The sequence below is a fragment of the Amborella trichopoda genome, chromosome 12 (genome assembly GCF_054954075.1).
Source record: "Amborella trichopoda isolate Santa Cruz 75 chromosome 12, AtrichopodaSantaCruz75HAP2 v2.0, whole genome shotgun sequence".
Taxonomy (NCBI): Eukaryota; Viridiplantae; Streptophyta; class Magnoliopsida; order Amborellales; family Amborellaceae; genus Amborella; species Amborella trichopoda.
The window spans coordinates 927,575-946,697 of NC_142347.1; the positions used below are offsets into that span (position 1 = coordinate 927,575).

General features: G+C 33.1%; 1 protein-coding gene and 1 pseudogene across 3 annotated transcripts; both read right to left on the reverse strand.

Moving 5' to 3' along the window:
• Window positions 1-714: 714 nt before the first annotated feature.
• On the reverse strand, window positions 715-16,409 carry LOC18427466 (serine/threonine-protein kinase STY13-like; annotated as a pseudogene). Its single transcript, XR_016046523.1, has 2 exons — window positions 13,610-16,409; window positions 715-1,423 (listed from the first exon to the last, which is right to left on the reverse strand). The product of XR_016046523.1 is annotated as a serine/threonine-protein kinase STY13-like (transcript).
• On the reverse strand, window positions 715-19,012 carry LOC148779347 (uncharacterized). 2 transcript variants are annotated; one of them, XR_016046521.1, is made up of 3 exons: window positions 18,702-19,012; window positions 8,337-13,314; window positions 715-8,245 (listed from the first exon to the last, which is right to left on the reverse strand). XR_016046521.1 is itself a non-coding variant. In XM_088854615.1 (2 exons), the coding sequence occupies exon 2, from the start codon at window positions 10,044-10,046 to the stop codon at window positions 9,108-9,110; it is 939 nt and encodes a 312-aa protein (XP_088710741.1). In that variant the 5' UTR covers window positions 10,047-13,314; window positions 18,702-19,012; the 3' UTR covers window positions 715-9,107. The 2 variants fall into 2 exon arrangements, 1 of the variants encoding a protein (XP_088710741.1); XM_088854615.1 differs by having other exon boundaries at window positions 715-13,314.
• Window positions 19,013-19,123: the final 111 nt, after the last annotated feature.

The following is a 19,123-nucleotide window of genomic DNA, read 5'->3' on the forward strand; positions in this document are numbered from 1 at the left end:
TCCCTAATTTGACCACAAGTGTACAAATCTCTCTCTCTCTCTCTCTCTCTCTCTCTCTCCGAACTAGGTAATACAGAAAACATTAAATATTTCTTAATTCAAAAAAATAAGTTGAGTCCTCAACAAATCAAACCCTAGACTCAAAACATAACAAAAGACTTTGGTAAATGCGAATGGTTTGTAAAAAAATTTGAAGTTGACACAAATCTAAAGGAAGCCAAAAATGGAGTTAGTTATAGAACAAAATATTGATCAAAATTTTAATTTATTTTATTTTTGTTGGCCCATGAAATTGCACATTCATCGTCTCTTTCTCTCTCTCTCTCTTATTACTTGGTTTAGGTTGCAATTTTCTCTCTCTCCCTCTATCTCTCTATTAAAAAGGTGAAGTAAATGCAAAAGATGATTCCAAAAAAGACATTGTGGGCTGACGTATAATGTGACTATTTACTTTTAATACAATAAGGTCACAATCATCATTAACCGTTAGATTTGAAATGGAGGGATTGAAGATTTGTCATTGTTTGGGCACAAACCCAAAACAAAATTTTTTAAATATTGTGGCACACTTTCATCTATTGGATTTCATATCTAATAACAAAAAATTGATTGTGACCTCCTTATATTAAAAATAATTTGTCTCATAGTATACAGTCCCCTGAAAACATATTAAAACAAAATACGCTAGCAAGAAACCAATTAATATAATTAATATAGACAAGACAGAAAAGGAGATTTGATTTGAAAATAAATGAACCCCATACAATTTTTATCAAGGATATGGGATTTCAACCCTCCTTATTACAAAAATTCCGACGGCAAACATTGCTCATAATAATAGCATAACTATCCCAAACCTACTGCAAGTGTGGGAAATAAAAAGTGGGTATTACATTCCAAGTATTGCATATGACCTCACCATTATTTTCTCTCTATAAAGTTTTCATTCATTGGCCTGTGATTGAAAATTAAGAGAGAGAGAGAGAGAGAGAGAGAGAGAGTCTATAAAAAACAACAACAGAATCATCAACTAAGCTAACAAATACTATGATATCGAGCTCTATGGAGCTTGAGACAGACAATTTTTATCAGCCACAGGTTGAAGGTTGAATGATGCAGCATCAAAAGAGAACTCTTCTTGCATTGTTGAAGATCTCATTTTGAGCTTCCTCAAGCATCTGAACCACAACGGAGAAGTGGGGACGGGTGACAGCGTTTGTATCCCAACACTGGTTTATTATGCGCACAAGGGACGGCAGGTAATCATGGGGCATTACCAGATGTTCCCCATGGTTTACCACAGTGAACGTGGCTTGCACTGTTGACATGTTCTCGAAGGGATCTTCCCTGTTATCAGCTCCCATAGAACGATACCGATGCTGTAGACGTCCACCTTGTTGTCATAGGGCCTGTGCTGGATCATCTTTCTACACAATTATCACACGCACAAACACTCTTCAGTCAATAGACACACAATCTCTCTCTCCCACTCATACACATGCATTTTAGCAAAGCATATAAGAAGATTTTGAGCTCCAAAAACCATTGTTCTAACCAGCGTTTTAAAAAACGCCGAGTCGAACTGGACTCGCCCGGTTCGACTCGGAAATTGCAAAAAGGGGATCGTATCGGCTAAAAAATCGGAAGTTGTCCGGTTCTAGAGAAAACCGGACGATTCTGCATAGTGACCGAGTCCGTGAAGAACATGAGTTGCACAGTATTCTTCACGGGATTATTTGAAATTTATCATTTTTTGATCATTTTTCTTGTTTTTTTGGCATGTGATCTAATTTGCAGGCTGTAAACAACTTTATTCAACTTTTTCAAGGATTAAATGGTTGAAAATTTTGGTGTTTTTGGATCACGAAACTTGCTTTTTTAGGGTTTCTGCCTTTTTTGAAAGTTTCATGCCAAATAGGGCATGAATCTTTCAAAATTTGTAGGCATTTTGATCGTAAAGCTGTGAATCAAAACCTTTTATTGCTAATTTGTGATAATTGTTGAGAAAAACAGAGTTTTTGGAGATTGAAGGCTTCGGTTCACAAAATCAGGTAAGAAGTTTGGGTTTTTTTTTTTTCCGCCATTTGATTTATTTCACGGCATATTTTGAACATAATGAGTTCAATAATTAGGGTTTTTAATCTTTATTATGTCTAGTATGATTTAAAATTTTCAATTTTACGTAATCTGATCAATTACAGCATGAAATTTGAGATAAACACTGAGATGTCTGCGGAACCAAAATTCCGCTGTTTTTTTTTTTTTTTTTCCACCTTTTGATTTTGTTTTCATGATATATTAGAAATAATGTGTTAAAAATTTAGGGTTTTGATTCCTTCTATTGTTGTTTATCAGAAAATATACTCAATTGGATGTAATTTATTCACTTAGAGGTAGATTTTTTAGTTAAAATCGCTTATGTAAAATGGCTCTGTGAAAAACAGAATTTTTTTTTTTTTTCTTTTTTTTTTTTTTTTTTTTGTAATCCATGATCGAATGTTTTGTAATACTTGATCGATTTTTTTGTAATCCATGATCGAATTGCTTTTTTTTTTTTTTTTGTAATCCATGATCGAATTTTTTGTTCTTTTTTTTTCTTTGTAACCCATGATAGAATTTTTTGTAATCCATGATCGAATTTTTTGTAATCCATGATCAAAATGTTTGTTTTTTTTTCTTGTAATCCATGATCGAATTTTATTTTTTATTTTTTATTTTTGTAACCCATGATAGAATTTTTTGTAATCCATGATCGAATGTTTTGTAATCCATGATCGAAATGTTTGTTTTTTTTTTTTGTAATCCACGATCAAAATGTTTGCTTTTTTTTTTGCAATCCATGATCGAATTTTTTGTTTTTTGTTTTTTATGTAACCCATGATAGAGTTTTTTGTAATCCATGATTTAATTTTTTGTAATCCATGATCTAATTGTTTTTTTCTTCTTTAGTAATCCATGATCGAATTTTTTGGTTTTTTTTGTTTTTTTTTTTTGTAATCCATGATCGAATTTTATGTAATCCATGATCGATTTTTTTGTAATCCATGATAGAATTTTCTGTAATCCATGATCGACTTTTTTGTAATCCATGATCGAAATGTTTGTTTTTTTTTCTTGTAATCCATGATCGAATTTCTTGTTTTTTTTTTTTTTTTGTAACCCATGATTGAATTTTTTGTAATCCATGATCGAATTGTTTTTTTCTGTTCTTGTAATCCACGATCAAATTTTTTGTTTTTTTATGTTTTTTTTTTTTTGTGATCCATGATCGAATTTTATGTAATCCATGATCGAATTTTATGTAATCCATGATCGAATTTTTTGTAATTTGTATTCCATGATTGAATTTTTTGAAAATTTGTGATTTTTTTTTTTAATCCACGATCGAATTTTTTTTTGTAATCCATAATCGAATTTTTTGAAAATTTGTGATTTTTTTTTTTTAATCCATGATCGAACTTTTTGGAAATTTGTTAATTTTTTTTTTTAATCCATGATCGAATTTTTTGAAAATTTGCTGTACTTTTTTTTTTAATTTCTTTTTATCCATGATCGAATTTTTTGAAAAATGAAGATTTTTCGAAAAGATGTGAAAATCGTGATAAAGTTTTGATTATCATGATGTATTAAACCCAATTTTTAATTTTTATTGTATGAGTTTGCTGTAATTTTTTTTTGTTTTTTTTCATGATCGAATTTTTTGAAAAATGATGATTTTTCGAAAAGATGTGAAAATCGTGACAAGGTTTTAATTATCATGAGGTATTAAACCATATTTTAAATTTTTATTGTTAAAGTTTTTGTTGAAAACATTGTATGTTGATGGATTATTTATGCAAAAAAATGCATGTTATTATATTTTTAATGCAAAACTGTATTTTTTTTATCTGTTGTTCATGGATTTTTTAATTGGAATGACTGATGTTAGCTGGCTCTTTGAAGAATTGTTTTTATTATTAATTTTTTAATGCAAAAAATGTATGTTCTTGATAATTGAGTTGTAGCCATGTTGGGAGCTTGCATTTTGTATTATATTATTCTGAATGTTTGTAATTGATATGTACGAAAATATTATTGTCAAAAAAGGTATTTTGCAATAACAAATAACAACGAATATGATTACATGAACAACCGCAACATGTTATCACTAAACATGGTAATTATTTTTCTTTTTGAACTGTCAGATTAATTTTATACTTTTTACATCTTAAAACAGTTGAATCATGTCAAGATCTGCAAAAGCCCCCGCATGGCAACATGGGGTCAGACTTGATCCCAATAAGAAAGACAAAATTATTTGTAATTACTGTCAAAGAGTGATAAGTAGTGGGGTACATAGGTTCAAGCAACACTTGGCAGGGGTTAAGGGAGAAGTTTCTGCATGCACTAGTGTCCCTAGTAATGTAAAAAAACAGATGGTGGCAATTCTTAATGCTAACAAAGGTAAAAAAATTGCCAAACATAGGATGAATGAGAAGATAGCTAGTTTATATACACCATCAAGCAGGAATGATACAAAAGAGCAATATAATAATGGCCTAAAAGAGCAATATAATAATGAGCTGGACATGGCCACAAGATTGAGTTTACATGAACAATATCAGGGGGAACGTGGGTTTAAAATGCTCAGTGGGTCTAGCTCAGACATGCATGGTGGGCCTAGCTCAGTTATGCATGGTGGGCCTAGCTCAGATATGCATGGCGGGGCCTAGCTCAGATATGCATGGCGGGCTCAGCTCAAATATGTATGGAGGGGTTGGTGGCAATATGTATCAAGGCGAATCAGTTGTTGAAGAAATTGTTTCTAAGTTACCTAAGAGTACCAGTATTACAAGTCATGGTCGTAAGGACCCATTTCTCTCAAAGCCTAAGTCACAACAGATAACCCTAAAAGGCATGGTTAAAGGTACAAAAAACATGTTAGGGAGATATGTTGATAAATGGTTCTACGATAAAGGGATTCCCTTTGATGCAACCAATAGCCCATATTTTCCACCTATGGTCAATGCAATCCAGAGAGTCGGGCCCGAGGTAAAACCCCTGACGGCATATGAGCTCAGTGGGCCAATATTAGATGAAGAGGTGGAGGAAGTTAAAAAGTTGATTGAAGAATATAAACAGAGTTGGCCAAAGACAGGCATTACTCTCATGAGTGATGGTTGGTTGAATAAAGTTAGCAAAAAGGAGTTTTTAAACTTCTTGGCCTATTCCCCAAAAGGTACAGCTTTTTTGTCTAGCAAAGACGTATCAGGGACGAAGAAGGATGCAAACTTCTACGTACGACTATATGATCAGATAGTGGAGGAGGTGGGAGATAAGCATATAGTCCAGTTTATTACGGACAATGGGCGTGCATGTGTTTCTGCGGGCAGCAAGTTGATGGATAAGAGGAAGCATCTAGTATGGACCCCGTGTGCTGCACACAGCATCGATCTTATGTTAGAGGAGATCGGTGAGATCAAAATTGTAAAAGAGACTCTAGATGAAGCAAGGTTGGTGTCGAGATTTATATACAACCACTCTAAAATTTTATTTCTATTTAGAGAACACTCTAAGAAAAAAGAGATAATCAGGCCTGCCATAACCCGCTTTGCGATCGATTACTTAGCTGTGGACTCCATTCGAGAATCTGAAGGTGCATTAAAGAGATTGTTTACTTGTGAATAGTGGTTAAATGACCGCCTCTCGAAGTCAAGTACCAGTATAAAAGTGGACAACATAATCTCAAATAGGCTATTCTGGTCTCGATGTTCCACTGTTGTAGAGGCCACTGCCCCTTTGGTCACGTTGTTAAGAATAATGGATGTTGACAAGAAAGCTACCATGAGTATCCTTTATGAAGGTATTGAGAGGACGAAATCAGCTATTGGGGAGAAGTGTAATTTTGCTAGCAAAGTGATCGACATTATAGAAAAGAGGTGGAACACCAAATTTGGACGTCCAATTCATTATGCTGGTAAATATATATTTATATCATTACAATGTTTCAGTTTAAATCATTTTTTTATGAAATTGTAAATGACATTTTTCTACCTATATATTTTTTAGGTTACTACTTCAACCCAAAATTTTTCTATTTGACACCTGAACAACCCCACAAGATTATGGAAGGGGTCAGATACATTATTGCAAGGTTGGAGAGAAGCCATCGAAACCAAGTAGCAACAATACAAGAGGTATTATTTAATGTTTGGGTAAGAACTTCATTGAGTTGTTATATTTGTGAGGAATAATGCACTAAAACGTAATATATTTGTTTTAGCTTGCTATGTATAGGGATGCTATAGGATCTTTCGAAACTAGACTTGCCAGAAATTCTCGAACTATGATGGATCCAAGTTATCCCCTCGCTAATATTTTGTTCATTCATATATTTAATCTTATGAATTGTTCTTGCCCTTACAATGCTTTTTACATTTTAATCCAGCTGAATGGTGGGAGATATATGGTACTTATGTACCTCACCTAAAGAGAATAGCAATCAAGGTGCTCTCCCAGACATGTTCTGTTACTGGCTGTGAGCGCAACTGGAGTACGTTCCAATGGTTGCACACTACTAGGAGGAATCGACTCGCTTCTAAGAAGCTTCATAAACTAGTCTACGTTTCTCAGAGAGCGACAAATAAGAAGGAAGCTTGAAGACTATGGGCCGATAGACTTAGACACAATATTTGTCACAGACACAGCAGACCAATGGGTAGTAGAAGAGGAGGAGCCAGTGTTGCACAAGAGAGCGTTCCTTGAGGCCCCCGGATTGGGCTCTCAAAAAACCGATCAGGATCGGCGAATCGGCGATCCGGATCAGGAATCGCGTGAATCGATCAGAATAAAGCTTCAAAAAAATTTGAAAAAATTATTAAAATACATTATAAATATTATTTTTTAAGAATTCAATAAGAAATGAGGGTACTCCATTAAGAATTTTCATGTTTTTGAATGAATATGTGAATATTGATATGTTATTTCCCTACATGAACCGTCATTCAGCATTTAATTTACATCACACAAAAGGATAAACATAGAATTATCATAGAATAAGTATATCAACATACATGGACTACAATAAAGCATAAAATTAGTAACATACGATCTAAAAATAAAATGATAGACGACGTTGTTGTTCTTCTTGGTCACGCTGGTGCCATTGATTGAATTCGTTTGACAATTCATTGATTCGATCTAAAAACGAATCATCGATATTAACAGGCGTCTGACTATTTTCAAATCCCTGAGTGTTAGTGTTTTGTTGTGTTCCCAATCCAAAATCCCCGAAGCTTGTCCATCCTTCATGCTCACCTGCACTGTCGTGCTCATCCCTACACTGTTGCTGTTGAGACTCGATATGTGAATAATATGGCTGGGATATGGTGGCCTCAGAATCATCATCTCTCTCATTTTCTCTTAGACCCCTTTCCCACTCACCCTCATTAGGTGCAATATCACCGATATCTCCGACGAATTGTGGATACGTTGGCTGGTTGCTTCCTCTTTCATGCTGCTTATCACTTTCTTCAAGATCTTCATCACTGATAGCCTCAAGGAACGCTCTCTTGTGCAACACTGGCTCCTCCTCTTCTATTACCCATTGGTCTGCTGTGTTTGTGACAAATATTGTGTCTAAGTCTATCGGCCCATAATCTTCAAGCTTCCTTCTTATTTATCGCTCTCTGAGGTTTAAATTATAATGAACGTAGACTAGTTTATGAAGCTTCTCAGAAGAGAGTCGATTCCTCCTAGTAGTGTGCAACCATTGGAACGTACTCCAGTTGCGCTCACAGCCAGTAGCAGAACATGTCTGGGAGAGCACCTTGATTGCTATCCTCTTTAGGTGAGGTGCATCAGTACCATATATCTCCCACCATTCAGCTGGATTAAAATGTAAAAAACATTGTAAGGGCAAGAACAATTCATAAGATTAAATATATGAATGAACAAAATATTAGCGAGGAGATAACCTGGATCCATCATAGTTCGAGAATTTCTAGCAAGTCTAGTTTCGAAAGATCCTATAGCATCCCTATACATAGCAAGCTAAAACAAATATATTACGTTTTAGTGCATTATTCCTCACAAATATAACAACTCAATGAAGTTCTTACCCAAACATTAAATAATACCTCTTTTATTGTTGCTACTTGGTTTCGATGGCTTCTCTCCAACCTTGCAATAATGTATCTGACCCCTTCCATAATCTTGTGGGGTTGTTCAGGTGTCAAATAGAAAAATTTTGGGTTGAAGTAGTAACCTAAAAAATATATCGGTAGAAAAATATCATTTACAATTTCATAAAAAATGATTTAAACTGAAACATTGTAATGATATAAATATATATTTACCAGCATAATGAATTGGACGTCCAAATTTGGTGTTCCACCTCCCTTCTATAATCTCGATCACTTTGCTAGCAAAATTACACTTCTCCCCAATAGCTGATTTCGCCCTCTCAATACCTTTATAAAGGATACCCATGGTAGCTTTCTTGTCAACATCCACCATTCTTAACGCCGTGACCAAAGGGGCAGTGGCCTCTACAACACTGGAACATCGAGACCAGAACTGCCTATGTGAGACTATGTTGTCCACTTTTATACTGGTACTAGACTTCGAGAGGCGGTCATTTAACCACTCTTCATAAGTAAACAATCTCACCTTCAGATTCTCAATTGAAGTCCACAACTAAGTAATCGGTCGCAAAGCGGGTTATGGCAGGCCTGATTATCTCTTTTTTCTTAGAGTGTTCTCTAAATAGAAATAAAATTTTAGAGTGGTTGTATATAAATCTCGACACGAACCTTGCTTCCTCTAGAGTCTCCTTCACAATTTTGATCTCACCGATCTCCTCTAACATAAAATCGATTCTGTGTACAGCACATGGGGTCCATACTAGATGCTTCTTCTTATCCATCAACTAGCTGCCCGCAGAAACACATGCACGCGCATTGTTCGTAATAAACTGGACTACATGCTTATCTCCCACCGCCTCCACTATCTGATCATATAGTCGTATGTAGAAGTTTGCATCCTTCTTCGTCCCTGATACGCCTTTGCTAGACAAAAAAGCCGTACCTTTTGGGGAATAGGCCAAGAAATTTAAAAACTCATTTTTGCTAACCATCACTCATGAGAGTAATGCCTGTCTTTGGCCAACTCTGTTTATATTCTTCAATCCACTTTTTAACTTCCTCCACCTTTTCATCTAATATTGACTCACTGAGCTCATATGCCGTCAGGGGTTTTACCCCGGGCCCGACTCTCTGGATTGCACTGACCATAGGTGGAAAATATGAGCTATTGGCTGCATCAAAGGGAATCTCTTTATCGTAGAACCATTTACCAACACATCTCCCTAACATGTTTCTTGTACCTTTAATCATGCCTTTTAGGGTCATCTGTTGTGACTTAGGCTTTGAGAGAAATGGGTCTTTACGACCATGACTTGCAATACTGGTACTCCTAGGTAATTTAGAAACAATTTCTTCAACAACTGATTCTCCTTGATACATATTGCCACCAACTCCTCCATACATATTTGAGCTGGGCCCGCCATACATGCTCCAGCTGGACCCGCCATGCATATCTGAGTTAAGCCCACCATGCATAACTGAGCTAGGCCCACCATGTATGTCTGAGCTAGACCCACCGGGCATCCTAAACCCACGTTCCCTCTGATATTGTTCATGTAAATTCAATCTTGTGGCCATGTCTAGCTCATTATTATATGGCTCTTCTAGGTCATTATTATATTGCTCTTCTGTATCATTCCTGTTTGATGGTGTAAATAAACTAATTATCTCCTCCTTCATCCTATGTTTGGCAATTTTTTTACCTTTGTTAACATTAAGAATTGCCACCATCTGTTTTTTTACATTACTAGGGACACTAGTGCATGTAGAAACTTCTCCCTTAACCCCTGCCAAGTGTTGCTTGAACCTATGTACCCCACTACTTATCACTCTTTGACAGTAATTACAAATAATTTTGTCTTTCTTGTTGGGATCAAGTCTGACCCCATGTTGCCATGCAGGGTCTTCTGCAGATCTTGACATGATTCAACTGTTTTAAGATGTAAAAAGTATAAAATTAACCTGACAGTTCAAAAAGAAAAATAATCACCATGTGTAGTGATAATATGTTGCGGTAGTTCATGTAGTCATATTTGTTGTTAGTTGTTATTGCAAATACCTTTATTGACAATAATATTTCCGTACATATCAATTACAAACATTCAGCATAATATAATAAAAAATGCAAGCTCCAAACATGGCTACAACTCAATTATCAAGAACATACATTTTTTGCATTAAAAAATTAATAATAAAAACAATTCTTCACAAAGCCAGCTAACATCAGTCATTCCAACTAAAAAATCCATGAACAACAGATAAAAAAAATACAGTTTTGCATTAAAAATATAATAACATGCATTTTTTTGCATAAATAATCTATCAACATACAATTTTTTCAACAAAAACTATAACAATAAAAATTTAAAATATGGTTTAATACTTCATGATAATTAAAACCTTGTCACGATTTTCACATCTTTTTAGAAAATCAACATTTTTCAAAACATTCGATCATGGAAAAAAAAAAGTACAACAAACTCAAACAATAAAAATTAAAAATTGGGTTTAATGCATCATGATAATCAAAACCTTATCACGATTTTCACATCTTTTCGGAAAATCATCATTTTTCAAAAAATTCGATCATGGATAAAAAGAAATATAAAAAAAAAAGTACAGCAAATTTTCAAAAAATTCGATCATGGACTACAAAAAAAAATTCGATCATGGATTAAAAAAAAAAATTAACAAATTTTCAAAAAGTTCGATCATGGATTAAAAAAAAAATCACAAATTTTCTAAAAATTCGATCATGGATTACAAAAAAAAATTCGATCATGGATTAAAAAAAAAAAATCACAAATTTTCAAAAAATTCAATTATGGATTACAAAAAATTCGATCATGGATTACAAAAAATTTGATCATGGATTACATAAAATTCGATCATGGATTACATAAAATTCGATCATGGATTACAAAAAAAAAAAAAACATAAAAAAACAAAAAATTCGATCGTGGATTACAAAAACAGAAAAAAAACAATTCGATCATGGATTACAAAAATTCAATCATGGGTTACAAAAAAAACAAAAAAAAACAAAAAATTCGATCATGGATTACAAGAAAAAAAAACAAACATTTCGATTCGGGATTACAAAAAATTCGATCATGGATTACAGAAAATTCTATCATGGATTACAAAAAATTCGATCATGGATTTCGTAAAATTCGATCATGGATTACAAAAAACAAAAAAACAAAAAATTCGATCGTGGATTACAAAAAAAAGAAAAAAACAATTCGATCATGGATCACAAAAAATTCAATCATGGATTACAAAAAACTCTATCATGGTTTACAAAAAAAACAAAAAACAAAAAATTCGATCATGGATTACAAAAAAAAAACAAACATTTCGATCATGGATTACCAAAAAAAAAACAAACATTTCGATCATGGATTACAAAACATTCGATCATGGATTACAAAAAATCTATCATGGGTTACAAAAAAAAAAAAAAATTTGATCATGGATTACAAGAAAAAAAACAAACATTTCGATCATGGATTACAAAAAATTCGATCATGGATTACAAAAAATTCTATCATGGGTTACAAAAAAAAAAAAAAAGAACAAAAAATTCGATCATGGATTACAAAAGAAAAAAATTCGATCAGGGATTACAAAAAAATTGATCAAGTATTACAAAACATTCGATCATGGATTACAAAAAAAAAAAAAAACTGTTCTTTACATAGGCATTTTACATAAGCCATTTTAACTCAAAAATCCACCACTAAGCGAATAAATTACATCCAATTGAGTACATTTTCTGATAAACAACAATATAAGGAATCAAAACCCTAAATTTTTAATACATTATTTCTAATATATCATGAAAAAAAAATCAAAAGGCGGAAAAAAATAAAAAAATAAAAACAACAGAATTTTGGTTCCGCAGACATCTCTGTGTTCATCTCAAATTTCATGCTGTAATTTACCAAATTACATAAAATTGAAAATTTTAAATCATAATAAACACAATAAAGATTAAAAACCCTAATTATTGAACTCATTATCTTCAAAAAATGTCGTGAAATAAATCATATGGCGGAAAAAAAAAAAAAAACCCAAACTTTTTACCTGATTTTGTGAACCGAAGCCTTCAATCTCCAAAAAACTCTGTTTTTCTCAACAATTATCACAAATTAATAATAAAAGGTTTTGATGCACAGCTTTACGATCAAAATGCCTACAAATTTTGAAAGATTCATGCCCTATTTGGCATGAAACACAAGGAATGGCGGAAACCCTAAAAATGCAAGTTTCGTGATCCAAAAACACCAAATTTTTCAACCATTTAATCCTTGTAAAAGCTTAATAAAGCTGTTTACAGCCTGCAAATTAGATCACATGCCAAAAAAACAAGAAAAATGATCAAAAAATGACAAATTTCGAAGAATCCGTGAAGAACACTGTGCAACCCGTGTTCTTCACTGACTCGCCGATTCCATACAGTGAATCGGCGAGTCATTGTGCAGAATTGTTCGGTTCTCTCTAGAACCGGACGATTCCCATTTTTTAACCGATTCGATCCCCCCATGGCGATTTTCGAGTCGAACCGGGCGAGTCCGGCTCGACTCGGCGTTTTTTTAAACACCGGTTCTAACCATGAATTATGAATAAGAGTAATGCGTACCGGAAACAAAGTGAACGTAAGAATCTAATCCATAAGCTGCAAATTCAATATTATCAAAAAATGCAATATATCCTCTGTTAGAGAGAAGACCTTAAGGCAAAATCTGGGTAAGAATGAGCTAGTTCCACTATACTGAAAGTGGAATCTGGTTTTACCTAAACTTATATTTTATAAGAAAAAGATTTGGAAAACTTTTAAAGCAGCAGAATATCTTGAGGGAAAAAATTGAAAACTCAAAGTAATACTTGTAAAACTTCAAACTATTTAAAATTTCAACTCCAATAATATAGTGTCGTATAATGATAAAACTAGTGAGGCCTATGATGAAATTCAAAGCAGGAAAAATAAGTAAACTTGAGAGTAAAAGCAAAATGTGAAAAGATCAAGAATCAGTGTATGTTTGAGAAAGCAATCACTCAAAAAAAAAAAAGAAGTAAAAATCAATAAATATAAAGCAGAGATTGAAGCTTCTTTTTTGAATAACATAGTGATCTTCATAGGGGACAGAGATGTTGACACAGCTCCCATACCGCCATTACAATGCACCTGGATACAGTAGCAGTCACAGAGTTTTAGTAAAATAGCAGTGGAATTTTCCAAAAAATGCCAAGAAATCAATTCAGAGAATTTAATTGTAAGCTATTGGAGATAAAACTTCTAAAAAGTCTACATTTTAAATCTGCTACTAAAAAAACAAATATGACAGAGATGTTTACATAACAAAATAAATCAAGTCATAAACTAAATTTAACAACCTGCCATTAATTTTCAATGCAACAAAAATTAAAAAAATTGCAATATAGTTAATGAAATTAAAAAAAATGAAATATAGAGAAATCACTCGCGGTGCCATCCACCGATAAGTTCCTATCTCAGGGGTCATCCCTTCTGTCTGCACCTCGATCCTCGCCACCCCAAAATCTGCAATCTTTATCACTTTTTCAGCTGCAATGAGGAGATTATCCGACTTCAAATCCCTGTGGATGAACCCCATACTATGGAGATAAGCCATTCCCCTGACTATATCGAGGCCTTGACGTACCACCACCTTAAGTGGCGGTGTCCTATTATGCCTCATCCTCAAAACTCCCTAAGTGACCCACCTTTCGCATACTCGGTCACGATGCACCAAACCAAAAGTTTCCTACATGCGCCAATAAGCCTCACAATATTGGGGTGCCTCAATGTGGCTAGCGTTGTTACCTCATGAGCGAATTGATTCTCCATCAATTGCTCCTTTTCTGGGTCATCATTAGGCCTTTCAATTATCTTTACGGCCACTTCTTCACCATTGTAAGTAGCTATATATACGTGCCCGAACACGCCTCGGGCAAGGACATACCCATTTGCAGGTTTCTTAAATCGAGTGTCCATTCCTCGAAATGTCTTAGCCCCTCTGCAGGGTGACTGTCATCCATTAGAGCACCAGCCAAGTGGTCACTTGAAGAGGAATGGACACGATCCCTAGCTTGTACAACACTATGCCGGTGTTACTAGGGTTTCCACTTATGTGCTCATATGCTATAAACATGGTAACTCTAGAAGTATTTGAGCCAATGCTGCTATCCACACCTGTCGTTACTATGGGCGCTACCCTATCGCTCGTTTGCAAGCTCATCGTGCTGTTGGCAGACATGTGTGAGGACTGCCCAAGCCGACGATAGAAAGCACCAATGAAATTAGTGGCGGAGTTCGGGTCATGGGCAGCCATTCTTCTAAAAGTCTAGACTTTCCTCACTTTTCAAGTGAGAGAGTGGTGAATTTGAGAGCAGTAAGCTGTATAAAGTGAAAGCAAAAGGTGGAAAGATCTTATCTCGCTTTCGCAGGTTTTAAAGAGGATAAGTTGAGTAAAGACTTGTTTAAGTTATGCTTCCTTATCAGGTCCAGAAAGAAGAGAAGGCTCCTAAAAGGCTTGAGCCTAAAAGATAGAAAAGTTTAGAAGGTGAAATTCAAGGATGAATAACAACACATTTCTCATAAATCAATGAACATAGTAGGAAGTCCTAGCCTTTTCTCTCCCTAGAATTTCCCACTATTTCTCTAGTCTAAAGAGAGAAACCTTCCCATATTTGCAATGCAACTGATTTTAGAGGCCCATCTAGGTGCGAAAAGAATCATGCGCTCTTCGTAACGTGAGAATGCAGAGCTCAATCTAGAACCAAATTGCAAACTAGGAGAAGCACAAGTCTTCTCTATCACTCCACTTCCATTCAATTGCTCTCCTTTTTTCACTCTAATTGTGCTTTTCTATCACAAAAATCTATTTCCCTCACTAAAGTCACCCTTTTCTCACTCTAACTAAAGGTTTTTCACTGTAGTAAGTAACCACAGAAGTAACAAAGGTGGCAGGCACTCTCTACTCTTTCTTGCACTATAAATACTCTATCTCACTCTAAATCCCCTCTCTCTCTCTCTCTCTCTCTCTCTCTCTCTCTCATCAATATTAAATCACAAAGAGCACACACCATAACTAGTTAAAACAAAATTTACCAATTAATATAAATTATACTATAAACCCAAAATTTAACCAGGGAAAATGAATGGGCTAAACAAAATCACTAGAATAATTTATCAATAATTAGATCGTATCAACAAGAATAAAAAACTATATCCATTGGTTCATTCAATATGGATTAACTTCATGAATGCAATATTTCAAAAAAAATTATCATTAATTAGAGAGTATCAACAAGAATAAAAAACTGTATTCATTGGTTCATTCAATATGGATTAACTTCATAAATGTAATATTTCAAAAAAATTATCATCAATTAGAGAGTACCAACAAGAATAAAAAATTGTATATGTTCGTTCACTCAATATGGATTAACTTCATTGATGCAATATTTCCAAAAAAATATCATTAGTTAGAGAGAATCAACAAGAATCAAAATTGTATCCGTTGGTTCATTGAATATAGATTAACTTCATGAATGTAGTATTCCAAAAAATTTATCATTAAATAGAGTATCAATAAGAATAAAAAATTGTATCCATTGGTTCATTCAATATGGATTAACTTCATGAATGCAATATTTCAAAAAAATTATCATTAATTAGAGAGTATCAACAAGAATAAAAAGTTGTATCCTTGGTTCATTCAATATGGATTAACTTCATTAATGCAATATTTCAAAAAAATTATCCTTAATTAGAGAGTATCTACAAGAATCAAAAAGTGTATCCGCTAGTTCATTCAATATGGATTAACTTCATGAATGCAATATTTAAAAAAATTTATCATTAATTAGAGAGTATCAACAAGAATAAAAATTTGCATCCAAATGTTCATTCACCATGGATTAACTTCATGAATGTAATATTTAAAAAAAATTATCATTAATTAGAGAGTATCAACAAGAATAAAAAATTGTATACATTGGTTCATTCACTATGGATTAACTTCATGAATGCAATATTTCAAAAAATTTATCATTAATTAGAGAGTATCAACAAGAATAACAAATTGTATCCATTAGTTCATTCAATATGGATTAACTTCATGAATGCAATATTTCAAAAAATTATCATTAATTAGAGAGTATCAACAAGAATAAAAAATTGCATCCGTTGGTTCATTCAATATGGATTAACTTCATTAATGCAATATTTCAAAAAAAATAACATTAATTAGAGAGTATCAACAAGAATAAAACATTGTATCTGTTGGTTCATTCAATATGGATTAACTTCATGAATGCAACATTTCAAAAAATTTATCATTAATTAGAGAGTATCAACAAGAATAAAAAATTATATCTATTGGTTCATTCACTATGGATTAACTTCATGAATGCCATATTTCAAAAAAATTATCATTAATTACAGAGTATCAACAAGAATAAAAAACTGTATCAACTTCATGAATGTAATATTTCAAAAAAAATTATCATTAATTAGAGAGTATCAACAACAATCAAAAACTGTATTCATTGGTTCATTCAATATGAATTAACTTCATGAATGCAAGATTTCAAAAAATTTGTCAATAATTATAAAGCATCAACAAAAATAAAAAACAATATCCATTGGTTCATTCAATGTGGATTAACTTCATGAATGCAATATTTCAAAAAAAATATCATTAATTAGAGAGTATCAACAAGAATAAAAAATTGTATCCATTGGTTCATCCAATACGGATTAAATTCATGAAGATAAGTATCCATTGGTTCATTCAATATGGATTAACTTCATGAATGCAAACTCTCTAAAAAATTTATCATTAATTAGAGAGTATCAACAAGAATAAGAAATTGTATCCATTGGTTCATTCAATATGGATTAAGTTTATGAATGTAGTATTTCAAAAAATTTATCATTAATTAAAGAATATCAACATGAATCAAACATTGTATCCATTGGTTCATTCAATATGAATTAACTTCATGAATGTAATATTTCAAAAAATTTATCATTAATTAGAGAGTATCAACAACAATAAAAAACGGTATCCATTGGTTCATTTAATACTGATTAAATTCATGAATGTAACATTTCAAATAAATTATCATTAATTAAAGAATATCAACAAGAATAAAAAACTGTATCCATTAGTTCATTCAAAAAATATAAATACATGAATGAGATTTCTTCTAAATTTTAAAAATAAGATTTCCTAATATTGGTTGATCTTGTTTTAAATTTGTAATAAATTCTATCTATTAGTGTTCTAAAATTTCTTCATTTTTTAACCTTGTTAATTATCGCTAAGTCATATTCAACGTATTAGTGTTGTATTTTATCATGAATGAATTCATAAATGTAACATGCAAAAAATCTAACTATACATTATGTGAAAATATTGCACCCACAAATAAGTATATACTTTCCTTTCGCACATTAAACTTATTTGTGTTATCACCACTTAATACAAATTATATTATGAACCCAAAATTTAACCAAGGAAAATGAATGGGCTAAACAAAATTGCTAGATTAATTTATCATTAATTAAAAAGCATCAACAATAATAAAAATTGTATTCATTGGTTCATTCAATATGGATGAACTTCATGAATGTAACATTTCAAAAAATCTTAATACATGAATGAGATTTTTTCAAACTTTTAAAAGTTGGATTTCCTAATATTGGTTGATCTTGTTATAAATTTGTAATAAATTATATTTATTAGTGTTATAAAAGTATTTTTGGTTTTTCAAAATCCTAGATTTCAAAAACCCAAATTTCAATTTCGGTTTTGAAAAACCCACTACAGAGAGAGAACTTCTCGGGGTTTCGAGAACAACTTCAATGACTTGGAAAAACAGTTGTCTCTCTAAACCTCCATCACTCAACATTCTACTGCTTCCATGAATGATATTTGACCAAAAAAAAAAATTGCTACCATCAATGATATTTGACCAGAAAAAGAAAATAAAAAGAAAATAAAAAGAGAGTGTAGAAGATCGGAGAGAAAGAGAGAGCAATTATGGAGATATAGAAATAATGCAAAATCCTATCGATGGGAGAGAAGAAAGAGAATCAATGACAAAAACTAATGAACGAAAAAAGATAGTAGAGAAAGTAAAATCAATGGATAAAGCCACAGAGGAAACAGGGGAAAGACGTCGACGTACAGAGCAAATGCTGGAAAGTAAAACTTGATGGCTGAATCATATGAATAAAAGAGATATCAAAACATAATAGGACCAAACATAAGAAACCAAGAAGAAGGAGATCGAGTTAGAGAGAGAAAGAGAGACAAAGTCAGAGAGAGAATGGGGAAGTGATTGATAGGTCGAGAGGCAAATGGGGGAAAATCTAATTAATGCAAAAAATCAAATGAATCAAAGAGATGATTGGGCAATCAATGAAAAAACCATCACAGAGAGAACAAAATCTACAGTGGTAGAAATGGAGAGAAGGAAAACAAAATCAAGAGAGCGTGTCTGTGTGTATGTTTTAGAGAGAGAAAGTAAAGAAAAACGTACTTCTTTGGAGGGGGAGCTCGAACCGGTAAGGCAGGACGAGGTTGACAGTGAACTTGGATGGAATGGGGGAAGAAGTGGGAGGGTGAGCGGTTGAGACCTTCTGCCATGCCTGCACGAAGCTCGAGTCCTGAGCGGGAGTTGCCGAGATGGTGTGTGCCTCAACATAGTATAGTGCTTTCTCTCACTAAAATCAACTCTCTCTCTCATCCCTCACTTTCTACCAAAACAGAATACACATGAGGAGAGAGAGATCCACATATCGCTTTCTTACCATCCATCCTCACAATTGACGGTGATATAACGGCTGAAATGGAAAAAGCTCCCTCATGAATGTACACCAGATATACTCCCTTTCGGCAAAATAAAATCTAAAACTAATTTAATTACCCAAATAAAAAAAAAATCTAAGACTAATTTTACGA